The sequence below is a fragment of the Triturus cristatus genome, chromosome 5_2 (assembly GCF_964204655.1).
Source record: "Triturus cristatus chromosome 5_2, aTriCri1.1, whole genome shotgun sequence".
NCBI lineage: Eukaryota > Metazoa > Chordata > Amphibia > Caudata > Salamandridae > Triturus > Triturus cristatus.
In genome coordinates, this window is record NC_140588.1 from 307,598,106 (window position 1) to 307,623,238 (window position 25,133).

The 25,133-nt window shown below is 48.6% G+C and overlaps 1 protein-coding gene across 2 annotated transcripts in view; it reads right to left on the reverse strand.

Moving 5' to 3' along the window:
• Positions 1 to 25,133, reverse strand: part of C5_2H5orf22 (chromosome 5_2 C5orf22 homolog) — a 409,270-nt gene that overhangs the window by 341,544 nt on the left and 42,593 nt on the right. The window contains exon 2 of one of the 2 annotated variants that reach the window (XM_085607074.1): positions 14,142 to 14,254. The exons of the other annotated variant lie outside the window; for it this stretch is intronic. Coding sequence (XP_085463200.1) covers positions 14,142 to 14,231 — 90 coding nt within the window. The 5' untranslated portion in view covers positions 14,232 to 14,254. The remainder of the gene's footprint in view (positions 1 to 14,141; positions 14,255 to 25,133) is intronic. 2 annotated transcript variants of the gene reach the window in all.

Consider the following 25,133-nt stretch of genomic DNA (forward strand, 5'->3'; position numbering starts at 1 on the left):
AGGTTTCCCTACCTTTGTGTGAAGAGTAATTTGTTGGTCTATAGAGAAGGCTGGGGCAGCTAAGGAAGCCGACCGACCACAGAGGTCTAAAAGGCAGCCCTTTGTTATGTTATTTTCATTTATAGCGCTCACAAATCACCCCGGAGGGGAGCGGAAGGGTATCTCGGTGCGATAACAGGACACAGGCAAAAAAAAAGCAAACAAAATTAGAACAGTGCCGTCTTAAGTACTTTCCTGAATTCAAAGTGCTCAGTACAGATTGTGCCTCTGTCCACATCGACACCACAGAAATACTTCAGCATATGTCTGCTGGCACCCTCTTTTCAGAGGTGGGCATCTCCATCCACTTTGCGAAATTCCTTGCAATATGAACCCTACTTGGAGAACCCTAGTCACACACAAAGTGCTAGGTTGGCAATGCACTGTTAAACAAAACAGAGTGTGACAATAAAACACTAAATTTATTCTTCAAAATGACTGAAGAAAAAGAATTCTCAAAAAAGAAATCCAACTTAAAACATAGGTAAGTAAAGTGAAAAGTATTCAAGCCACAGATGACAAATTTTCTCCTGTAACCTAAGTTATCTAGTCTGTATATGTTCGATTTTTTGCTGAGGCTATCGCTCCAGCACTGTGAAGAAGCACCTCTTGTTGCAATATGGACAGACCGACCAGGTGAGACCGCGAGTGAGTAATCTACCCCGCCAAAGGAGCGCAGGTAATGCATGTAGGAAAAACATTCAATTTTTACAAACAAAAACCTATAATATTTTATGGACTGTTCGGCCTGGAAAAACCAAACTCATTAAACAAAAGCCTACTTAGAAAATCGCCAGACAATATACATAAATATCCGGGAATCTTACAATTGTTCCAAGTCAGGGGTGAATAGGTCATCTTGCTCAGTTTGCTCTCTTTACATTCTGGTACTTGCAGTCCTCCTTTTAAGCATGAGAAAGCAATGCATCAGTTCCAAAATGCTTTCTCCCCACCCACTTTATGAATGAGAATGCAAAGTATCAGCTCTGGAACGCAAAGAAAGGAACCAATCTAGTTGAGACACTCGAGGCTGACATGGTACACTTGAGAGAGCTCTCAGAAAAAACCCAGAAATTGCAGTCTCTTTCAACTGGGAGCTGCCGCTTCTAACGGAGAAGAACTAAAGCGGCACTTCACAGAAACGGAAGCTGCAGATTTCAGCAAAACCCGTTTTGTTATATGCTTGCGCTGACAAACACAAACTGCAGCCTCCGATATTGGTAGGTTTGCACCGGAACAGCGATACAGCCAGGGCTAAAAGAAAGTAATACTATGTACATCATGATTCAATAAGGACAAAGTAAAGGCTTGCGCACAGAGGATTTGACAAGACACTTAAAACCGGCACAATATTTGGCACCACATAAATCAGACACAAAGGGGAAACCTGTGGTAATCATGCTATTCTATGCTGCTACCAGAAACACAACATTGTGCTCCGATTCAGTCAAACCTCAGTATGTTATTGGCAAAAAACGAATGCCAACGACAAAAGGGATGGACGCCAACTGATCAAAAAGGTTCTGCAATGTATATAGATTCACTAGGAAACTTACGGGAGGCAGCTCGTAAAGTGTAGGGTCAGCTGGACGTACACAATCAAGATCAGCCGCCAGATCTGTTACAGGCTAAAAATTGGCTCGAGTGAGCCACTGTGAAACCACTACAGGGAGTAAACTGAGAGGAAACAGTCATTAGTTGGCAGAAGTTTGGACCCAGATTGCTATCTTCTTATGGAGACCAAAGGTCAGTTCTGCAGAAGATCCTTGCACAAATGTCCAACAACACCACAAAGTGCAGAGCTACACTTTAACAACATCATGCAAAATGCCAAGTGGTCAAATGCAGGATAAATGGAGATTTGAAGTAGCAGCTCTGTTTATACAATGCTACCAGAAGAGTCTGAATTTCATCCTTACGCGATCGAAGCACTTAACACCAGTGAGCTCTGTAATGTGATCACCAGTTATATAAAGCCAAAGTGAACTATTTAGTATTTCAGCTAGAGATGCCCAATGATGTCATACAAGTTTAGAGAAGCTCTATCACTACTAGGAACATGGACACGGATCTCGGCCGCTACCATGTGCCAGACCGCATGTATTGTATTTGGCACTCGTTGTCATAAAGGTTAACCCAAGCCTGTCCCATCACCATTGAGTCTTAGACTGGCCCCCAACAACTGCAGGATCCCAGGCTCCGGATTTGGCACTGTCAAAGACCCTCATACTGAGGTTACCTTTTAGTGAGTGTTCACAGTCATGTCCAGCATGCTTCTGTAGGGAATGTGGATGTTCATATGCACAAAAACAGAGTAGGGAGTGTGAGTCACTCACTTATTGGCACAGAACCTTTTCCATCCATCAAAACAGGCACTGGGCTTGCAGGAAGCTGAGGGGAGCTATATCAGGTCACTAAAGCTCCAAGGCAGATGTGAGTGCTCTAGAAGAATAGGTAACAGGATATGGCTATGACTTGTGAGGAGAGGTCAGACTGCCTACTGAAAATACACTGATGCTACAATTTACTATATAACCTAATGCAAGAAATGCAACAGAGAGCATTGAACCCCATATGCTAAACCTCCAAAATGAAGTCTGTGAAGAAGGGATCATGTAAGCATCAGATAATAAAACAAGGCACTGCATCTACGGGAGAGGAGGGAGAGGGGACGCAGTGGGTAGAAGACAGTGCTTTGACGTTGCACTTATTTTTCCGGTGGGAGGTGGGTGGCTTAGAAGGGCCATGTTACGGCACTCACCTCAATGAACGTTGTCACGCTTCCAGACAGCTCAAGGAGCCAAGAGATGAGCTGGATGGACTACGCAGCAGTCTAACAGTCGCAGCAATCAAGGTGGCGAGAGGAAACAAGGGCGAAGACAGATACGCGGCAGGAGGGCAAAGAACTACATTACCCAGATACCCGTACAGCGTGGCGTTCACGTGTCAGGAAATGACGTGTTTTGGGACCTGGAAGGCTATGAAATCCATCAACGCAGGAGGAAGCGCCGCAGATTATTCTGAGCGTTCTCGGTGCCCCAGTAGAAGTGTGCTTGGTGTTACCGTGGGACCGGTGCGGTAAGAGTGTCTCGGACACCACCTACTATGTCTCTTTCAGTGGTTAGAATGTGTGTCATGCTCTGAAATTGGTTAACTGAACAACGTTCTGGGAAAGACCACGAAGGAGGTAATACCAGTAGCCTGGGGCGGGGGGGCGCTTACGTACAAAACTTGAATATTGGAATGTCCTACAAACGTCTTGTCTGCCAGATAAAGCGATATCTACATGTAGTTCTAGAGGCACTCTTGAGGTTTGACACCCAGTGATGACCTTTGACTACCATTATTTTAACTGACTTTAGTGTGTTATTTTTCATCCTAGCCTGGATGTATGAGACGGTCCTGCATATGCCTTGCTTCTCTTATTTCTTGTAATCTTGCTGTCTTTCAGTGGGAGCTGTCACGGAGTAAGACAGCCTTGCCAAGAACAGAAAGCGTTGGATGTGCATTTGAAAGTGTGAAAGAGAGAGAGTTGTGAAATGTACTTTTTGGTCTCGAAGTGCTGTGTTGTGGGCAGTGATGAACACATGTGCGCGGTGTTGTACCTTGAGAGATGAAGTGTGTGAATCTATAAGCAGTTGTGCACATTTGTGCATTGTGTTGTACATTAATGAGAATTATAAGGTTCTTACTATTGGCTTTGACATGGCCTCATGTTATCCTTTTTCCCTGGCTTTACCTTGCTTCAGCTTTTCTGCATCCACAGCAGTGCTTGCAAGTTGCTTGGGTTATTCACGTTCAAGGTCTTTCTGTTTTTGTGAGGGATTGTTTATGTACTCTCAAAGGCTTTTGTGAGCTTCGATCTTTTGCATAGATCGCCATCTGGTGTTGGGCCCGGATGTTTGCAGTTTGTTTTTCCTCTTGGAAAGTTTTTGGAAGTCACGAGGTCGGTGACTACTCCTTTGGATCGTATTGCGCATGGGCTTCGGCTCCATCCTCAGATTGTTTTTCGCCAGCAGGGAAAGATGGAGCGTAGTAATAACAGTGAAGAAACCCATGTGTGTTGTATCTAAATAAGATAGACTGGAACAGATACAGGTATCTGGGGGGAGGCGGGTGGGCGTGTGTAGATCTGCAGCTCTACATGCCAAGAACAGATGCATACTGGTAAGTAGCATATTCCGTTTGAGGCATATGAGCTGCAGATTACACACTTTTGCATAGACTATATAGCAGTTCCCAACCTTAGCGGCGACCACCGGTATCTGTTGCAGTGGTTTGAAATAGTGTTTTTAGTACAGCCTGGCCCACACTAGCTTGTTGCTTGGTTTGCACATCTACACAGTAGTGTTTAGTGAAAGTGTGCGGTGTTGACCATGTAGCTGCTTTGCAGATATCATCTAGTGGGATGTTCCCTAGAAAAGCCATAGAAGCCCCTATCTTTCGTGTAGAATGGGCTTTAGGAGGAACGGATAGCGTTCGTTTTGCTTTGTGGTAGCAAATCTGGATGCATTTTACAATCCACCTAGCTATCCCTGATTTTGAGATGGGGTTGCCCTTGTGTGGTGGAGAGAAAGAGACAAACAGTTGTTTGGTCTTTCTGAAAGGTTGTGTTCTTTGGATATAGTAAAGTAAGGCTCGTTAGACATCTAGCGCGTGTAGAGCCTTTTCTGCAACAGTCTGAGGTTGCGAGAAAAATACCGGTAATTCTACAGATTGGTTTAGGTGAAAAGGGGAAATGACTTGAGGTAGGAATTTTGGGTTGGTACGGAGAACAACCTTGTTCTGGTGCATTTGAAGAAAAGGTTCTTGTGTGGTAAGTGCTTGTATCTCACTGACCCTTCTAAGGGAAGTGATGGCTACAAGGAAAGCTGTTTTCCATGTGAGAAATTGCAGTTCGCATTTATGCAAAGGTTCGAAGGGCGGCCCCATTAGCCTCGTGAGAACGATATTTAAGTTCCACACAGGTGAGGGTGGTACTCTGGGGGGAATTATTCCTTTTAGGCCTTCCATGAAGGCTTTAATGGCAGGTACTCTGAAAAGCAATAGGTGCTGCCTGTTTTGGAAGTAAGCTGCAATTGCTGCGAGGTGTAGCCGAATGGAGGTATATGCTAGATTACAACTTTGTAGGTGGAGTAAGTAGCATATGATGTGTTGTATATACACGTCTAGAGGATTGATTGTGTTGTTATGGCAATAAACAACAAATCTTTTCCACTTGGCAGCGTAGCAGGCTCTAGTGGTAGGGCGCCTAGCTTCTCTGATGACGTTCATACAGTCAGGGGGAAGGTTTAGGTATCCGAATTCTAGGATTTCAGGAGCCAGATCGCAAGGTTGAGCTGAGCTGGGTCCGGGTGCCTGATCTCTCCATGGTTCTGAGTTAGGAGGCATGGTGAGAGGTGTAGCTTTTGGTGCGGTACTACCGAGAGTTCCAGCAGCGTGGTGTACCACGGTTGTCTGGCCCATGTTGGAGCTACTAGGATCAGCGTGAGGGAATGCTGTTGTAGCTTACGCACCACTAATGGAATTAGTGGGAGAGGTGGAAAAGCATGCACAAATTTGCCTGACCAGTTCATCCATATCGCATTTGCTTTGGACAATGGGTGTGGGTATCTGGCGGCGAAGCTTGGGCATTTTTTATTTTCGTGGGTGGCGAATAGGTCTATTTGTGGATGCCCCTACGTTTGAAAGAACGGGTGAAGAACCTGCGGGTGAAGTTCCCACTTGTGGATCTGTTGCGTCTGTCTGCTGAGCAGATCTGCCATGGTGTTTAAGACTCCTGGGACATGTTGGGCTAGGAGAAAGATTTTGTGTGGAATTGCCCATCTCCATATGCTCTGTGCTAGTTGAGAGAGCTGTGGAGAGTGTGTGCCGCCTGGTTTTTGAATGTAATACATAGCCGTCATGTTGTCTGTGCGAATGAGGTCTGCCTTGCCTGAAATATGTGCCTGAAAAGATTTTAGGGCTAGAGAGATTGCTAGTAACTCCAGATGGTTGATATGGAGTAACTTTTGTTGCGGCGTCCATGTGCACTGCACTGTGAGGTGTAATAGATGAGCTCCCCAGCCGGAGAGCGATGCGTCTGTTAGTATTATTTGTGGAACCGGGTCCAGGAACGGTCGACCTTTGGAAATGTTTGTGATGTTCCACCACTGCAGAGAGCGATGGGTGCGACCGTCTACCAACACCAGATCTGTTAGTTGCCCCTGGGCCTGGTTCCATTGGCGCGCTAAGCACTCTTGGAGTGGACGCATCTGGAGTCTTGCGTGGGGCACTATGAAAATGCAAGAGGCCATCATGCCTATCAGTTGCATAAACACTCTTGTTGGAAGGGAGTGTTGAAGTATGAATCTTTGTCGCAAAGCCTGAATGATTGCAATCCTGGCCGGATAGGGGTAGGCTATTGCTTTTGATGTGTCTATGGTGGCACTGAGGTATTGCTTTATGTGGGATGGTGTTAGTTGGGACTTTTGGTGGTTCACCGTGAAGCCTAGTTGGTGAAGTAGTTGGATTGTAGTGGCGGTGTGGTGTACACATTGGTTGTAGGACGTGGCTTTTATCAGCCAGTCGTCCAAGTATGGGAAGACGTGAATGTGCGGTCTTCTGAGGTGTGCGGCCACTACCGTTAGGCACTTGGTGAATACCCGTGGTGCTGTTGTGACTCCGAATGGGAGCACCTTGAACTGGTAGTGTTGCCCGTCCACTACAAATCTGAGGTACTTTCTGTGAGCATGATGTACTGGAATGTGGAAGTATGCGTCTTTCAAGTCCAGTGTGGTGAGGAAGTCGTTCTGGGAGAGGAGCGAAAGCACCTGCTGAAGCGTTACCATGTAAAAATGGTCTGAATGTATGTATGTGTTTAGGGGCCGGAGATCTAGAATAGGTCGTAGAGTCTCGTCCCTTTTTGGTATTAGCAAAATTTAGGGGTCTACTCCCTATATTTTCTGATTGACGGGAACATGTGCTATTGCATGTTTTTGTAGGTGGGAGATTACCTCCTGTTTTAGTAATGTGGAATGTTCTTGTGACATTGGGCGTTGCCTGAGTGGAATGTTGGGGGGGGGGGGCGGGGGTAGATGTTAATTCCAGGCAGTATCCTGACCGATTAATTTGTGTCACCCACTTGTCTGAGGTGATGGTCTCTCAGACATGAAGGAAATTTTGAAGTCTGCCCCCGATCGGAGTGGGATGATCTGGAGGGAGCGGGGGGAAGTCATTGGGTAGGCGGTGTGGCAGAGCGGGCGGCATTTGTTTTGCCTCTGCCTTTATTATTATTTCCCCTATAGCCGCCTCTTTGATAACCCCTTGTGAAGGTGGACTGAGTGGGGGATTTGTAGGAAGTGGATGCGCTATCTGAGGAGTAGCCCCTAGATGTACTCCGAAAGGAAGAGCGGCGAAAAGAGCGCCTAGGAGGGTGTGACTGCAGGGCTCCCATGGACTTTGCCGCATCGGTGTCCTTCTTCATTTTTTCGAGGGCCTCATCTACCTTTGGGCCGAATATGTGTTCTTGGTCAAAGGGATTATTCAGGATGGAGGCTTGTACCTCTAGTTTAAAACCTGATATTGTTAGCCAAGCATGGCGACGGAGGAGGACGCTAGTATTAATGGCCCTGGAGGCTGTGTCTGCTGCATCTAAGGCACAGCGTATAGAGGTGTTAGTTATTGTCTTACCCTCTTGAATTAATTCATTGGCCCTAGTTTTGTATCTTTCAGGGAGGTGGTGCATTATGGTTTCTAATTCATCATAATGTGCCCTATCGTATCTGGCCAATAGCGCTTGGGTGTTGGCGATACGCCATATATTGGCTGCCTGTGACGCAGTGCGCTTTCCTGACACGTCCAGTAGCTTTGACTCTTTGTCAGGTGGTGGTGCTTCGCCTGACGCCTGGGAATTTGACCTTTTTCGTGCAGTGGAAACCACTAGGGAATCTAGTGGCGCTGGCCCTTTGATATAGGCAGGATCTGTGGGGGCAGCTTTGTACTTTTTCTCTATGCGTGGGTTAATGACCCAGGCCCTGACTGGGTCCTTAAAAACCTCTGGCGCATGTTTTACCACCCCCTTGAGCATAGGTAGTATGGAGGTAGACCTATGTGTGGTATCAAATGTGTTGAGGAGGAAATCTTGTGGGACATCGGGAATAACGTGGTTATTGTAGTCATCCCATGGGTCTGGGGATCCTGTAGGGTTGGGGTCTTGGGGCACATCCCCTGTATCGTGATATGGGTCCCCCTGATCATCATCGACTGGAGACGGGGTCGGAGAGCGATGAGGTGGGGGTTGTGAAGGCGGAGGTGGAGAGGGTGGAGGAGGTGGGGAAGGTATTCTGAAAGGGGAGGTAGCAGAGTCCTTCCTCTTTGGAGGCGGAGCCGGTTTGTCCAAATGTCTCTTTTTGGAAGAGAGTGCCAAACGTCCAGTTTTTGAATCCCTGATGAGAATTTTTTGTAAGGGATCCGGTGTAAATAGTTCCTGTGACAGTGTTTGGTCCGTCGGCGCCGAAGTCTTCGGGGCCGATGACTTTTTAGGCTTGTCCGTGCCAGTTTGCTTAGCACTGGGCTTGGGAACCTCCGATTTCTTGGTCGGCGCCGAGGTGGGCTTCGGCTTGGAAGTGTCGGTGCCGAGGGCCTTATGGGGTTTGGTCGGTACCGAAGATGGCGTCGGTACGGAAGCGCTGGGTTTCGACCCCGAGGACTTCGGTGCGGAGCTCGGTGTCGAGGTAGAGGCCGGTTTCTTTTTCGGTGCCAAAGTGTGTTTCTCGGCACTGCTGACAGGCTGGCTCGAGCCCGAGCCGCCGGAAGGCTTATTTGGCTTCTTCACCGGGCCCGAAGGTGGGGTGTGTGAAGCAGTGTCTCTGGTCTTGCCTAGGCCCGAAGGCGTGACCGAAGCCTTTTTGGGTGTTGGCGCGGGAGTAGGGGGGGTATATTACTCACGACCCTCTGCGCCCCAGTGATGTCCTCCACATCTGAGTCGTCTGCCTCGGAAGCACTGACAAGGTCCTCTTCGGTGCGCTGCTGTCCCGGATCGTCGATGTCGTCTCCGAAGATATCGACTGGAACGGAGGTCGAGGAGTGTGCCATGTTTCGTCTGGCTCTTCGGTCCCGAATAGTCTTTTTCGATCTGAAAGACTTACAGGCCGGACAGTCTCGAGCCTCGTGTTCAGGGGAGAGGCAGAGGTTGCACACCTCATGAAGATCGGTGTGGGGGAATTTGGACCCACATCGAGGGCTCTTCTTGAATGGAGGTTTTTCCATCAGCCGGGACCAGAGCTTGGGTAGGCCCGAAGGCCGCCGTCGACGACTGTAACCGAAGATTTGTCGATGAGAAGGTGCGTTGATTGAGGAGATCGCGATCTAAACAATACCGCGATGTGAGGTGAGGATTCCGCTTCGATCGTCGAACTGGAAATGTTCGGAACCGGAGCGCGAAGGTACATCTGAGCCCGATGGCGGAAAAAAAACAATCTGAGGATGGAGCCGAAGCCCATGCGCAATACGATCCAAAAGAGGAGTCACCGACCTCGTGACTTCTAAAGACTTTCCAAGAGGAAAAACCAACTGCAAACATCAGGGCCCAACACCAGATGGCGATCTATGCAAAAGTGTATAATCTGCAGCTCATATGCCTCGAACACATATATACTTCTTTGTATATATGAACCTTTTGCATTTGGCATCTGGGAAAGGCTTTCTGTTAGAGAGCATTGTGTGAAATAAAACCCCAAGCCTTATTCTAAAGAGAGAGTCCTTGCATTTTGTAAAATAAAACCCTTTCCTAAAGGTGCTGTGTTAACCCCTTCCACGCTCATGACGGAACCACGCCGTCATGAGCCACGGGCGGCGTGTGCTCATGACGGCGTGGTTCCGTCATGCTGCGGCCGCTCCGCCTATGCGGCACTAATTCCCCGCCTGTGCGGGCGAAGTACTGAGTGGGCGGAATCGTGACGGAACCACGCCGTCATGAGCACAGCTCGCCCGTGACTCATGACGGCGTGGTTCCGTCACGAGCATGGCGGCGCCGTGCTCACCACAAACCCCCCCAGCGCCGCGGCGGAATTCGCGCCGCAGCGAAGGGGTTAAAGTATTTCATGAGCCGGGTGCTGGGCTACCATGTGGAAGATTCTGCATTATCTGATATGCGCTATCAAGACTCTACAAGAATACCAGGTGGTATAGAACCTGCAAATAAAAGGCTATACTAATTATTTTACTACAAAGAAGTATACAAACAAATTTACTTGATGGCTTGTGTCTGATATAAAATGTATATACCTCAAGGAATGTTACCCGGAATGATCTACCCTTCACCAACAAAACGTGCTCATTATGTGTTGTATGTTTCTTGCTCATGTTTCTAACAGGCGGACAGATGGAGGTTGAAGCTAAGCCATATCCTTCCTCCCCCAGTGAATTTAGACTTATTACCAACATAGGTGGGTACACGTCAGCATAATAGTACCTGTATATGTTTACGTTAATTCAGAATAGACCGTAGTAGTAATCCTCTTGTTTTATTTCACAGCACCTTTTTGAATGGAACCTAAGTGTATATATTTCTGCTGAAGGTGCTTTAGTTGTTAAAGATGAGATCGATGAATGTCAATCGTCCTTCTTAAAATCAACTGAAGGATTCTTGTTATCTTTCTTTACAGGTAGTAGGGAGAGATGAACTATATGAATGCATTTAAATGTGCTTATCTTATTGTTTACTTGGATACCTAAACAAGTCCTTCTCTTCACAGGTCTCCCTTCCCGCTGTTCCCTTCCTTCGCTTCCCACCTTAACCTTCCGTGCTGTAATAGCAAGTCAGACTTGAGGGTGTCAATAGGTGGACCAATCTGAGCAACAAACGGATCCTGAGAGGCCGCCAAGGTGCCCGTGACAGGCCAAGCAAGAAAAGAGATCAGAGGGACGGGCAAGCAGGGAAGGGGCAAACAGTGACAGGGGTTGCGGGAGGGTGTCACTAGACGGGACAAGAAGGGATGGGTGGGAGGTGGCAGTTGGATTATTTTTAAGTTTATATATATATTTTTGTGAATTAATAATATATAATATGCAATTGTCCATTTGATCTTGCATATATAGAATGAATTCATATAATTGCAATTGAAACAAATTTCATATGCTGTAAAGAAATGAAGATATTCATGTGTTTTAGTTAGCCCACATGTCTGTATAAATCTCCATTTTGAACAAGATGGATGCAATCTGCCACTCACTCCTGCTGCCTCTCACACCCCACACATATCCTCTCCCCACAGGCTTCACAGAAATTTGATGGCATAATGGTTTATTTCCAATGCAGTAGTTGCTTTGCTAGTGTCGGATGAAAAGAGCTATGTTTCAAGTGGTGATTATTTGATTGGTGGAGAGCAGATTCTGAGAGCAATTTATCATGCGTGTGGTTAGACTGTTTAGTTTAATTTGTCACATAACTGGGTTGCATCTTGTTATCTTGCTTTGGTGTTTCCTAGAGTTTATTATATGAACGAAATGGATGATGCAGTTGGTTTGAGGAGAGTGAAGCCACAATCTAGACAGTTAGTCCTAACTATATTAGTTGCTATTATTCCTTCTACAAGTGTGGCAATGAATCACAGGAAAATTAGACGTTCATCTACATTGGTGGATATACTTGCTTTAAATACTGTTGGAGCACTGACTCAAATGAATTCAGAACTAATTGCTATTAGAGCTATGGTGATGCGGAATCGCATATCATTAAATATCGTTCTTGGAAAGAAGGCAGTGTTTGTAAAGTACTAAAGGTTTGGAGGTGCTGTGCTTTCATCCCAGATAACAGGCCTATCATTAATTCTTATACCACAAACTTGTCTAACATCTCTCATGAACTTTAATCTTTGGAAGAGCACAATTTATGGGAAACTATAGGTCCCTAGGCTAGTGAGCTGGGGATGGGTTTTGGTAAGGTTGGTGAGTGGATGGATAATTAGGGGGGGGGCCTTACGCACTATATTAACCACTGTAATCATTATAATGATTTGTGCAAATGTTGAATTTCTTTTATTAAATTCCTGGGTGTCTGATTAAAAACTGTGTGTACAAGAATAAGGAGAGATTATTAAAGAGGAATTGTTCTGAAAACTACAAGATGGAAAATATCGAGGATTCTACCTACAACCAATTATGTTGAAGGAGAGTTCTAGAAAGTAGTGGAAAATAATGCAGACAGACTGAACACATTTCTGATTAATAAAGTTGTATTCATTGTTTTAGTGAGTATATAATAATAAAAGGGGGGATTATAGCGAGATTGTTTTAAAGTTTAAATTGTTGTGAAATAATAATAATGTGTAAGGTGCAATTTGTCACATCATCCTGCATGTTCAGACTTGATTAATATAATTGCAATTGGAACTTATTTCATATGATGCATAGAAGTGAAGCTAATAATGTGTTTTAGTTAGGCCACATGTCTATATAAATGTCCATTTTGAACAAGATGGATGCCATCTCTGTCACTCACTCCTGCTGCCCCCTCACACATCCTCTCCCCACAGGATTCGCAGAACACAGTAAGCTGATTACATAATGGTTAATGTCCGCTGCAGTAACTGCTTTGCTAGTGTTGGACTTGATATGGTGGGGATGTAATATTGCAACAAGCATCTATCTCATTTGTTTTTTTCACTGGGCCCATTCACTGGGAGAAAGTCTTTTTGTCTGAATGTTTCATACTGTTAGCAAAGAGGGTGTTGAATAGAAATGGGATGGTGCTTATGTTTGAAGTTAATGTTCTGCATTATTCTTGTGTTCTGTACGAAATTATACTTCTGCTCACAGAGCAATGATTCTGCAGCTGTTCTAATATACTGTACAATAATTGTGTAAGAACCCCTCAATTTTGGTGTGATTTTCCTTAGCATTTAAATGTTGCTAGGGATCCTGCCCAATTTTATTACGCTGCTGCCCATTAAGACTGTTTTCAGATTTTTACATACTCTGTATAACTTTGCATCTGAGAGCCTTCATGCCATTGACTCTATACCGCTTTTTTTTTTTTAATCATTTTAATAAAACCCTTGAACTTTTCATTATTCCAGAACTCAATTACTGAGTGGACCCAATACATTTAATGAACTGTTTTTACTCTGCTAATTGATGTTTGAGGAGATGCCATAACTAGGGAAACACTGCTTTATGAAATTGAGGTTAAACACCGTCTCTGATCCAGTAAACTGTGGAAGAAGCACTTGAGATCAATTTTAGGGAGTCCAAATTTTGGGGTACAGTTTTCCTCCCACAGGCTCAAGCAACAAAGGAATGAGGGCAGTGTGGGAGGGGCAAGTAGAGACGGTTTCCAAACTGATGCACTCTTATAGAGTGCTACACTAAAAAATAAAAACGCCGGAGGGGTGAATGGAAGCAAACAACTATGGGACAAGCAGCGACGGGCAGTGGACGGGAAGCAACAAGGGAGGGATTAAGCAGGGATGAGACCTGGGTGATGGGAGGGACGGGGTCACGAAACCATGAAATGTGGCTGTGGTAGGAGGGGCGGGTAGAGACGGCCTGAACATGATGAACTACTATAGAGTACTATACTAGAAAATAAAGAAAGAGTTGTTCTGCAAGCACGCAGCCAATGGAAGGGCACTGGCTACAGACAGGAGCGCTGACCAATGACAAGCAAGGAATTGAGAGTGACGCTGAAGCCAACCAATGGTAAGTAATGGTAATTAATGGGCGGGCTCAAAGCCCTTTTAATTTTTTTTTTCAAATTATTCAAAAGAGACTCACAATCTCTCTGTAAAGACCTAAAACTTTGTAGTACGGGTTTTAAAGGCTGAACACTTTTGCATATCTCTGCTGTTTGGGGCCAACGATTTGAGAATCCACGATTTCAAAAAATAAAAAAATGGGATGCTACATGCTTGCCACAACTTCCCACCGTGAAGAACTAAGGAACTGCAGAGAAGACAAGAGACAAACGCACATAATTGATTCTCACAGTCAGGAAACTCATATTGAAACTCATATTGATATAAGTAAATTGTGCCAGATTATGTGCATTATGCAGCGACAGTGCTATGTGTATACTGGGAACTATAGAGATACAGTAATTTTGTGTATTAGTCAATACTTACATCATTGTGATCTTCAACGACCCACACAGGCAACTGCTGGTATACTCGAAGGGGGCGGCAGCCGGGACCCTCAGTGCTAGTATTGCTCATTTTGACAAGGATGCAGGTTGTCTCTAGATGCAAAGACAGATTGGAGTGTTCTATGGGAATTTAATTATCATACTGTAAATATGTTTACTGATCAACAGGTTAGTGATCCATCCCACACAGTTACTCACAAATATATCCTGCACATAGCTGCATTAGAAAAGCGACCTAGTTTGCTGCACTCTTTTTTGTGTTCTTTACTTTGACCAAATATTAGTTCTTAGACATAGGTCACCTGTTATGCCTTAGCTAAGGTGAAAGAAAGATTCCTGTTCAACCCACCAGACAGCAACCAAGTGAAAGACAAACATTGCAAAGCCAATAGGCTTTTTCAATGTTTATTATATGTTGCATGGCTTTGGTAAAAAAAAAAAAATAGCGCTAGGACAGGGCAGGGGTTGACTGCTTCATAGCGCTTTTTCTCCCTTCAATCCATCTTGCACAGCAGCCTGCACTGCTGTGAAACATGTTTAAACAAGCATTGGCATTGCCAATAGGTCTCGCCTTTGGGACCTTATACGTGTTTGCACTGCATCAAGAAAAGAGTCTCGCATCGAGGAATAAGCGTGTCGCCATCGTAGTTGTCGCATTGCACCGCATCAAGAAAAGAGCCTCGCATCCACGGAGAAGCGTGCCGCTGTCGGAACTGTTGCTGTCGCATTGCGTAAAGTGTGTCGCCGCTGCAAGCTGTCGCATCGAGCGGAAGCATCTCGCAAACGTGGGAGAAGAGTGTCGCCGCCAAGGCCGCTGTCGTCGCATCGCGTAAAAGGGTGTCGCCGCTGCAGCTGACGCGTAGAGTTTTCTCGCAACATCGGAGAAGCGTGCCGCTTTTGGAAGATCTTCACGTCTTTATTTCTTTGCACCAAAATCTTCAACGCTTCAACATCGTTGCAACACTTTTGTTGCCCTGCGTGTCGCATCTAAAAGGTACATTGACTTAAAGTGTCGAATTTAAGAACTAAAGAGAACTAAGCAAAATTCTACCATCTAAAGTAACAGTATTGTGTGTTTTTGTCGTTTAATGGTCTTGTGGTACATCTATATAAAGAATACTTATTTTTGATACAAAACCTGTGTGGTGTCCATCTGTAGTGTTGTCACTTGGTTACTGTATGTGTTCACAAATGCTTTACACACTGCCTCTGAGATAAGCCTGTCTGCTCGTGCCAAGCTACCAAGGGGGTGAGCAGGGGTTATTTTAGGAGTGTACCCCTTACCCTGACTAGAGGAGAGGGTCCCTATTTGTCACAAGTGCTTACCTGTGCCAACTAGAGACCCCCAAGTCTAACAGAGCATTCTTCACCCACCAGCACATCCCCACAAACCTATTCCGACTGTGGCCTGGAATGGTCACTGTGAAGAGTTTAGAAGGCCACCTCCAGACTACAGAAAGCACTATGACGTAATATAATTAGTGGCGGTGCGCTACCTAAATGCCGAATACCAAATAAAATCTGCCTTTACTGGGGCGAGATAACACTTTGCTCCTTCTCGGCGTGATTGACTTGTTGTTTCAGCAAAATCTCTGTGGGAGGTCAGCACCTCCCTTAACCCTGCACGAGAGTTAGACCTTGCAACCAACTTCCCTCAAATAGATCAGGTTTCGCTTTCATGAAATGCATGACTTTATAGAGAAACTCATTTATTGAAATCCACATATCTAGTTTAACGTACTGCATGTCACACAGAGATGCTTAACAAATGTACTTAACAAATGTTTTCATTCAGGGGAGAGGGGTCAGGTGACTTCTGCTCCCCAGGGGAAGTGCGTTCACCCCACAAGCCTTCCAGGCTGCTGGCCACAACAGTTGTTTATTTTTACGTTTGGGCGTAGGCCGCGCCACCCATTTACACTGTGATATTAACGTCATTAGTAAAAGCAGGGCAGGTTGCAATAGGCAGTCATCTCTACTGCTCATCCTGAGGGGGACAGGAACCATGGACGGGAAGCGGTGCAGTATTTCTTCAGCAGTTCTGAAGCAATGTGCACATATAATGGCGCAAAATATGTGCCTCGCCTAAAATGTTTTGAGATGGCCCGTTCCATAAGGAGGAATAACCAGTGTGTACAATAATGATTGTATCATAGGTTAATGCATGTACGTCTCAAGCAAAAATTAAAAATAAAGTTTCAAAAATTACAAGTTCTGGAGTCTGAAAAGGCAATGGCAATGCGCCGCTCGAGTCTGGAGAGTAATGGGCTGAAAAGAAGCCAGAACAAATATCAAATAAATTCCTAATGGAGGCCTGCGGAGGTTACGGCAATCTGCTGGGCTACAGGCACAAACAAGCCCTGGAGTGGTGCGTGCGTGCGCGGTCTGCTCTTTTCGGAAGCACATACTCGTGCTTGTGGCATGCCCCCTGCTCGCTCCCGCAAGGTGGATGCCGCCACAAGCATGAGTGTGTGCTTCCAAAAAGAGCACAGTGACGGCGCTGCGTAGGCAAGACCTAAAAACCACAAAAACAATGAGGGGGTGTTTTGGGGGAGGGGGATCAATGCATTGGAGAGCAGCAGATGGGTAGGGGGTGAGTGAAAATCAATTGAAGGAGGGCGTGATGAAGGAAAGTTACTTTTAAAGCGGTAGGAGGATCAGGAGGTTTTGTGTGTAAACATACCAGTGGGAAGTCAGATGTGGGAGGGTGACACCAATGGGGCGGGGCGGACACTGCAGAGGATGGGAAGGGTAACTTCACGGAGTGTAGGAGGAGGGTGGGGTTGGAGGAGATGGACTACAGAGCATGCACTCTCTAAGTGCATGCCTGTAAGTAAACAGCAAAAAAATGGGTGCCCGCTGGCCAGTGGAAGGACACTGGCCACTGGAAGCAGTACTTGGTCTATGCTCCTCGGCAGGAGTCGAAGACCCTGAAACCAAGGAGGAAACCGTACGCCAGGAGAAGCAGCTGACCAATGGGAAGCAAGGAAACAGTGATATGAGAGCCAACCAATGGTAAGTAAATGAAAGAAATGGGTGGGCTCTATATGTATCCCCTTTTTATTTCATAAGGACAATATCTTTTGTTCTTTGCGCATGTGAAACCTACAAAAATGCACTTTGTGAATTGGGCCATTGTGCCAATGTAGGATATGTCCATGCACCGCTTGATATACAATGTGCAGTGCTTGTCAATCTGCCACCATCCAAAATGCATATTAAAGAATGATACAACTTGAGAAAGGGCTCAGTGAGTTAAGCGCCCACTACAGCAAACTGCGCTAACCTGTTTGACATCCCGAGTGGGCCAACTCAGGCATTCGTTCTTCCACGATCGACAAAATGAATAACCTGCTATTTACAGCTCACATAAACTGATATAACTGGGGAACCAAGTTTCATAGAAAAGAATATTAATTTTGGAAAGCGTGGCCAATCAGTAACAAAAGAATTTCTGCAACAGAACCATGCGTACATATAGCATCACCGTTGTATGCAATCGATGCCCTCTTTAGTATTAAAAAAAATATACACATGCGGCTCTCGTCAGGTGCATTAAAGATTTCCCCCAAAATTAGTCTTTTTTTCCTCATGCCTTGTGCAAAGTACTGCATCCAGTCGCAAACACTTATTTATAAATGCTGCACTTTCTAGGCAATTTTTTATGGCTATTTAGTGCTGTGTCGCGAGCACATGACACCCGCTCAAGGGATTTTTGTGATTTACACTTGGACCTGTAAATGAAACCACCTTTCTCCATGTGAAACTGTTAATGTTCCATTTCCATCTTTAAATATGAAACAAATGAAATTAACTTGGACGGCTCAGGTCAGTGCAACGTTATTGGTCCTTTTTAGACCTATTTAAAAACTATAGCTTTTGCTGATAGTGTAAGCTCTCTGTAGGACAAACCTAACAAGGTGATCCTCCTCAGAGAAATCTCCTCCACTCTCTTTACTACAAATGACATGTAACTAAGTTTAACACCTTGCAGTCTCCAGTTGGAGTCCCTGCTGTATGAGGCAAGTCCTCAATCCAGAAGCTGGCTTTGCAATAGCAATGGCCACTGGAACTATGCAATTGTCTGACAGCAGTGTTTTTTCGCATAACTGTACATTTGAAGGATTTGCCTCAATGTATTGTCTGCTACATAAGCCGCAGATTTTAACAAAAAATATTTGTGTTTCTAGTTCAAACGGTTCAGAAGTTACTAAAAATACAGCGATGTGTTGAAGCGCAGTGGAAGGCCTCTTGCAAAGCCTGACTGGTCACCTTTCCGAACTTATTGCTATATGTGGGTGTTGAACTGGTACTAATGAGGTACAACCAATGTCCAGGCAGTGGTAATAAGTGTAACAAGCACGGGCAAATCAATAGGTTTCGCCTGTGAGTTAAATAATTGTTTTGCTGTTGTAAGTTTTAACTTGGTGAACAGTTGTGCAATATAAGGTAAAGAAACTTTCTAAAAGTGGTAGGACTTATTTATTGAGAAAGGCAATATATATTGCAGTAACTGGTGGTAACATAAAGCACTCCTGTACCTTTGGGTGATGTTGATGCTATATAAAACGGACTCCAAAATAAAACTGTGAAAAGCAGGTTTGAATATGGAGGCGGTTAGGGGGGGGGGGGCAAAGATAGTAGATAGAGGAGAGTAGGGAGGAAGACAGACAGGCAGCAAGAAACAGGCATGTATTTCTAGTAAGAGTTGTCGGCTACGGAATATTAGATATGTAGGGAGAGAGAGTGTGAGGGTGTGGATCAAGGGACAGGTACATGGAGCAGGAGACAAGGAGGAAGATGCAAAGCATTAGAGATCGAGTTACTAAGGCTTCCTCACCCAACCCAGCCAGTGGTGGAGGAGAGGAGGGGCAAGAGAGGAAAAAGAAAAACATACTGACTATGAAAACATACAAGACTTGCTGGACCACCCCACCGTAGCGCCAAGCGCCATAGATTTGGCACCCTTATTGACACGGTCATATGGGAGATGTTTGATCATTAGTTATCATGAACTAGGCAATCTTCAAGTGGCAGCTCTGTACTACATTTTATTGATTTTTTTGCAGCAGCAAACATAACGGAAGGAAAAACATGACTGCAATTACACAGCATCGCTGTCGACACAATGGGTTTACCCGCCTCATTGTTCCACACATTTGTCCGTTATTTATATAGTATTACATAGATTACAAGCTGCACACACCACAAAATCTCATTGCATTCATTAAATCATGGGATTTCGCATAAATTCTCGACCCGTCTGTACCTGCGTGTGATTTCCAATGTTAATAGTTCAGAGCGTGCTGTGTTGTACCAGGTTTACCTACAATGCGTCCCCATCAGCGGCTCGTAGCCAGCTTGTGAATGGGGACTAGATATCTTTAGGTTGGGATCGAGCCGGTAAGAGCTCTTAAATACATGACAGTTGATCCCTACAATATGTGATGTCTTTCACCCAGGCCTTTATGGTTGGGAGTGTTGTTGATTCCCAGTGCATGACCACTCGTCTTTTGGCCAGCAATAGCAGCAGTGTCATGAGTTGTCTTACGGAGGTCCGGGTGTTGTGTACATATCCCAACAGTACCACCAGGGGAATCCTCGGCATGGTCTGCTCAGTTATATCCTCTATGTGAATAAGTACCTCCACCCAGAAACCAGCTATGGGTCAGCACTCCCAGGCCAAATGTAGGAATGTTGCCTGGGGAATCCCACACCGCCAGCAATTTGGGTCAGGCCGCAGTCCCATGCGTGTAATTGCGTTGGGGAGCTCTAGGACACCCCCGCGCCGCACGGCCACCAGCTGCTGCGTGTGCTCTCCCTCCCTGCCTGACTGCCTCGCTACCGGCGCGTGACCACGCCCCCGGCCCCCGAGCGGCGTGGTCCCTGCTCTCCTAACCTGCCCCTGCTGTTTTTGCCTTGTCAATCCGCTTTTGTTAAATTGTATTGCCTGTTTTCTCTTTCTCTGTATTGTGTATTTCCTTCCTGTTTGCTGCTGTTTTCGCCGCCGTTCACCCTCCCTCCCCGCTTCCCGCCACCGCCGCGAAACCCCGCCCCTTTTGCCTTCTGTACCCTCCCCGCTCCCGCCTCCCGGCTGCTCCGCCCCCCCGCGCACTTGGCCATATATGGCGACCGTGCGACGCAGGTGAGTGTGACCTAGCTCTAGGACACCCCCGCGCCGCACGGCCACCAGCTGCTGCGTGTGCTCTCCCTCCCTGCCGGACTGCCTCGCTACCGGCGCGTGACCACGCCCCCGGCCCCGAGCGGCGTGGTCCCTGCTCTCCTAACCTGCCCCTGCTGTTTTTGCCTTGTCAATCCGCTTTTGTTAAATTGTATTGCCTGTTTTCTTTTTCTCTGTATTGTGTATTTCCTTCCTGTTTGCCGCTGTTTTCGCCGCCGTTCACCCTCCCTCCCCGCTTCCCGCCGCGAAACCCCGCCCCTTTTGCCTTCTGTACCCTCCCCGCTCCCGCCTCCCAGCTGCTCCGCCCCCCCGCGCACTTGGCCATATATGGTGACCGTGCGACGCAGGTGAGTGTGACCTAGCTCTAGGACACCCCCGCGCCGCACGGCCACCAGCTGCTGCGTGTGCTCTCCCTCCCTGCCTGACTGCCTCGCTACCGGCACGTGACCACGCCCCCGGCCCCCGAGCGGCGTGGTCCCTGCTCTCCTAACCTGCCCCTGCTGTTTTTGCCTTGTCAATCCGCTTTTGTTAAATTGTATTGCCTGTTTTCTTTTTCTCTGTATTGTGTATTTCCTTCCTGTTTGCCGCTGTTTTCGCCGCCGTTCACCCTCCCTCCCCGCTTCCCGCCACTGCCGCGAAACCACGCCCCTTTTGCCTTCTGTACCCTCCCCGCTCCCGCCTCCCAGCTGCTCCGCCCCCCCGCGCACTTGGCCATATATGGCGACCGTGCGACGCAGGTGAGTGTGACCTAGCTCTAGGACACCCCCGCGCCGCACGGCCACCAGCTGCTGCGTGTGCACTCCCTCCCTGCCTGACTGCCTCGCTACCGGCGCGTGACCACGCCCCCGGCCCCCGAGCGGCGTGGTCCCTGCTCTCCTAACCTGCCCCTGCTGTTTTTGCCTTGTCAATCCGCTTTTGTTAAATTGTATTGCCTGTTTTCTTTTTCTCTGTATTGTGTATTTCCTTCCTGTTTGCCGCTGTTTTCGCCGCCGTTCACCCTCCCTCCCCGCTTCCCGCCACCGCCGCGAAACCCCGCCCCTTTTGCCTTCTGTACCCTCCCCGCTCCCGCCTCCCAGCTGCTCCGCCCTCCCGCGCACTTGGCCATATATGGTGACCGTGCGACGCAGGTGAGTGTGACCTAGCTCTAGGACACCCCCGCGCCGCACGGCCACCAGCTGCTGCGTGTGCTCTCCCTCCCTGCCGGACTGCCTCGCTACCGGCGCGTGACCACGCCCCCGGCCCCCGAGCGGCGTGGTCCCTGCTATCCTAAACTGCCCCTGCTGTTTTTGCCTTGTCAATCCGCTTTTGTTAAATTGTATTGCCTGTTTTCTTTTTCTCTGTATTGTGTATTTCCTTCCTGTTTGCCGCTGTTTTCGCCGCCGTTCACCCTCCCTCCCCGCTCCCGCCTCCCAGCTGCTCCGCCCCCCCGCGCACTTCGCCATATATGGCGACCGTGCGAACGCGCAGCGGTCACGCGCAGCGGGCGCGCCGATTGTGCGCCGAAGGTGCGCCAAAGGTAAGCCCGTCTGCGCCCGTCCGTGCCTGGCCCGCGCCCGAACCCCTGGCTCCCGAAGACCCCAGCCCACCCGCCAGACGTACGACGCCGCCACCCTCAACGCACTCAACACCGGCCGAACCCCGGGATGCCACCAAGCCACCCCGAGACACACCCACGGACCCTTCAGCTGTCACGCCTGCAAGTTCACCTGCATCCGGACCTGCCTCGCACCAGCACCCGCCAAGTCGAACACCAGCAGCACCCTCCTCAAGTGCATCCTGCTCAACACCCGCTCCGTCCACAGACACGCCATCGAACTCTGGAACCTCCTCGACACCACAGCTCCAGACGTTGCCTTCCTCACGGAGACCTGGATGAACGCCTCTTCAGCTCCCGACATCGCCATCGCCATCCCAGAGGGCTACAAGATCACCCGGAGGGATCGCACCGCCAACCAGATGGGAGGAGGCATCGCCATCATCCACAGGAACACCATCCGTCTCACGACCAGCACCGACAACACCCTGACCACCGCCGAACACCTGCATTTCCAGATCCACACCGACCCGAAGACCACCCTCAGAGGCACCCTGATCTACCGACCTCCGGGACCACGCACCCAATTCAGCGAGGACATCGCCGACTTCGTCAGCCAGCATGCCCTCCCCTCCGCTGACTACATCCTCCTGGGGGACCTCAACTTCCACCTGGAGAACAACAACGACCGCAACACCAGCACCCTGCTCGACAACCTCGCCAATCTTGGACTCAAGCAGCTGGTGTCCACCCCCACCCACCTCGCCGGACACACACTCGACGCAGTCTTCTCATCCAGCACAGACATCGACTTCAGCCACGCCACAGAGCTTCAATGGACGGACCACAGCTGCATCCACTTCACCTTCAAAAGAACGACGACCCACCACCACCAGCAACAGGCTGCCCGCAGAAGCTGGAACAAGATCACAGCCGACCAGCTAGCCACCTCCCTGAGCCAGCACCCTCCTACCAGCTCAGCGAACCCCAGCCAGGCCGCCGACAACCTCACGAAGTGGATCAGCAGCTGCGCGGACGAGCTCGCCCCGCTGAGGACCCCGCCCAGCAGACCCGGCAGCAAGAAAGCCCCATGTTCACCGACGAACTCAAGAGCTCCAAGAAGAACTGCCGAGCCCTCGAGAAAGTCTGGAGAAGGGAACCAACACCGGACAACAGGACCACCTTCAAGCTTGCCACCCGGAAGCACCATCAGCTGATCCGCGCCGCCAAGAAAAATGCATTCAAGGACCGGCTGGACAACAACGCACACAACTGCAAGGAACTCTTCAACATCGTGAAAGAGCTTTCCAACCCCAGCGCAGGAAGCAACGACATCACCCCATCGCAAGACCTCTGCAACTCCCTCGCCTCATACTTCCACAACAAGATCGCGGACATACACAACAGCTTCAACAACCAACCAACGCACACCACGACCGAACAACCACCCCCCACCACCACCCTCCACGCCTGGACTCCGATCAGCACCGAAGACACCATCCGCACGATGAACTCCATCCACTCCGGATCGCCGACCGACCCCTGCCCTCACCACGTCTTCAACAAGGCCGACGCTGTCATCGCACCCCACCTGCGAGACATCATCAACACATCCTTCGACACCGCCACCTTCCCTGAGAGCTGGAAGCACGCCGAACTCAGCGCTCTACTCAAGAAACCCACAGCGGACCCCACCGAACTCAAGAATTACCGCCCCATCTCGCTCCTCCCGTTTCCAGCCAAAGTCATCGAGAAGACAGTCAACAAGCAGCTGGCCGCCTTCCTTGAGACGAATGGATCCCTCGACCCCTCACAGTCTGGCTTCCGAGCCAACCACAGCACCGAGACCGCCCTCATCGCCGCCACCGATGACATCCGAGCCCTGATGGACAACGGAGAAACAGCGGCCCTCATCCTCCTAGACCTCTCCGCGGCATTCGACACTGTCTGCCACCGCACCCTAGTACAGCGCCTCAGCAACGTTGGAATCCAGGAGAAGGCTCTGGAATGGATCATCTCCTTCCTCGACGGAAGAACACAGAGAGTCCGCCTACCACCGTACAAGTCAGAGGCCACCGAAGTCATCTGCGGCGTCCCTCAAGGATCCTCGCTGAGCCCCACCCTCTTCAACGTCTACATGAGCCCCCTCGCGGCCATCGCACGCCAACACAACCTCAGCATAATCTCCTACGCCGACGACACCCAGCTGATCCTCTCCCTGACCAACGACCCCGCCGCCGCCAGAGCCAACCTGCACGAAGGGATGAAAGAGGTAGCCGAGTGGATGACGACCAGCCGCCTGAAACTGAACTCAGACAAGACGGAGGTCCTCATCCTGGGCTCTTCCCCCTCCGCCTGGGACGACTCCTGGTGGCCTCCCGCCCTGGGCACCGCACCCAAACCGTCAGACCACGCACGCAACCTGGGCTTCATCCTGGACTCCTCCCTCTCCATGACCAGGCAAGTCAACAACGTCTCCTCGGCGTGCTTCAACATCCTACGCATGCTACGGAAGATCTTCTGGTGGATCCCCACCGAGACCAGGAAGACCGTCACCCAGGCCCTCGTCACTAGTCGACTGGACTACGGCAACGCCCTCTACGCCGGTACCACCGCCAAGCTCCAGAAGAGACTCCAGCGGATCCAGAACACCTCAGCCAGACTCATCCTCGACATCCCACGAACCAGCCACATCTCCGGACATCTGAGAGACCTACATTGGCTCCCCGTCAACAAAAGAATCACCTTCCGCCTCCTCACCCACGTACACAAAGCCCTACACGACCAATGCCCGAGCTACCTCAACAACCGAATCAACTTCTACGCTCCCAAACGCCACCTCCGATCAGCCAACCACGCCCTCGCCGCCGTCCCCCGCATACGAAGAGCGACTACAGGAGGAAGGTCCTTCTCCTACCTGGCCGCCAAGACCTGGAACTCCCTCCCGACCGACCTGCGCCTGACCCAAGACCACCTCTCCTTCAGGAAGAAGCTGAAGACCTGGCTGTTCGAGCAGTAGCGGCACCCCCCTCCCCCCCAGCGCCTTGAGACCCTACGGGTAAGTAGTGCGCTCTACAAATGTCTTTGATTGATTGATTGATTGATAGATGCAGTGTATGTATTTAAAATGAATTAGCCTGAGGCGATAGTTGGGAGAGAGCTGCTCTAGTTGGCTACAGCAGAAGACCCATTGTTTGTCTGTGATTTCATCTCCAGTATCTGCCTCCCAGGCGCTGTGTGATTGGGGGCAATAATCG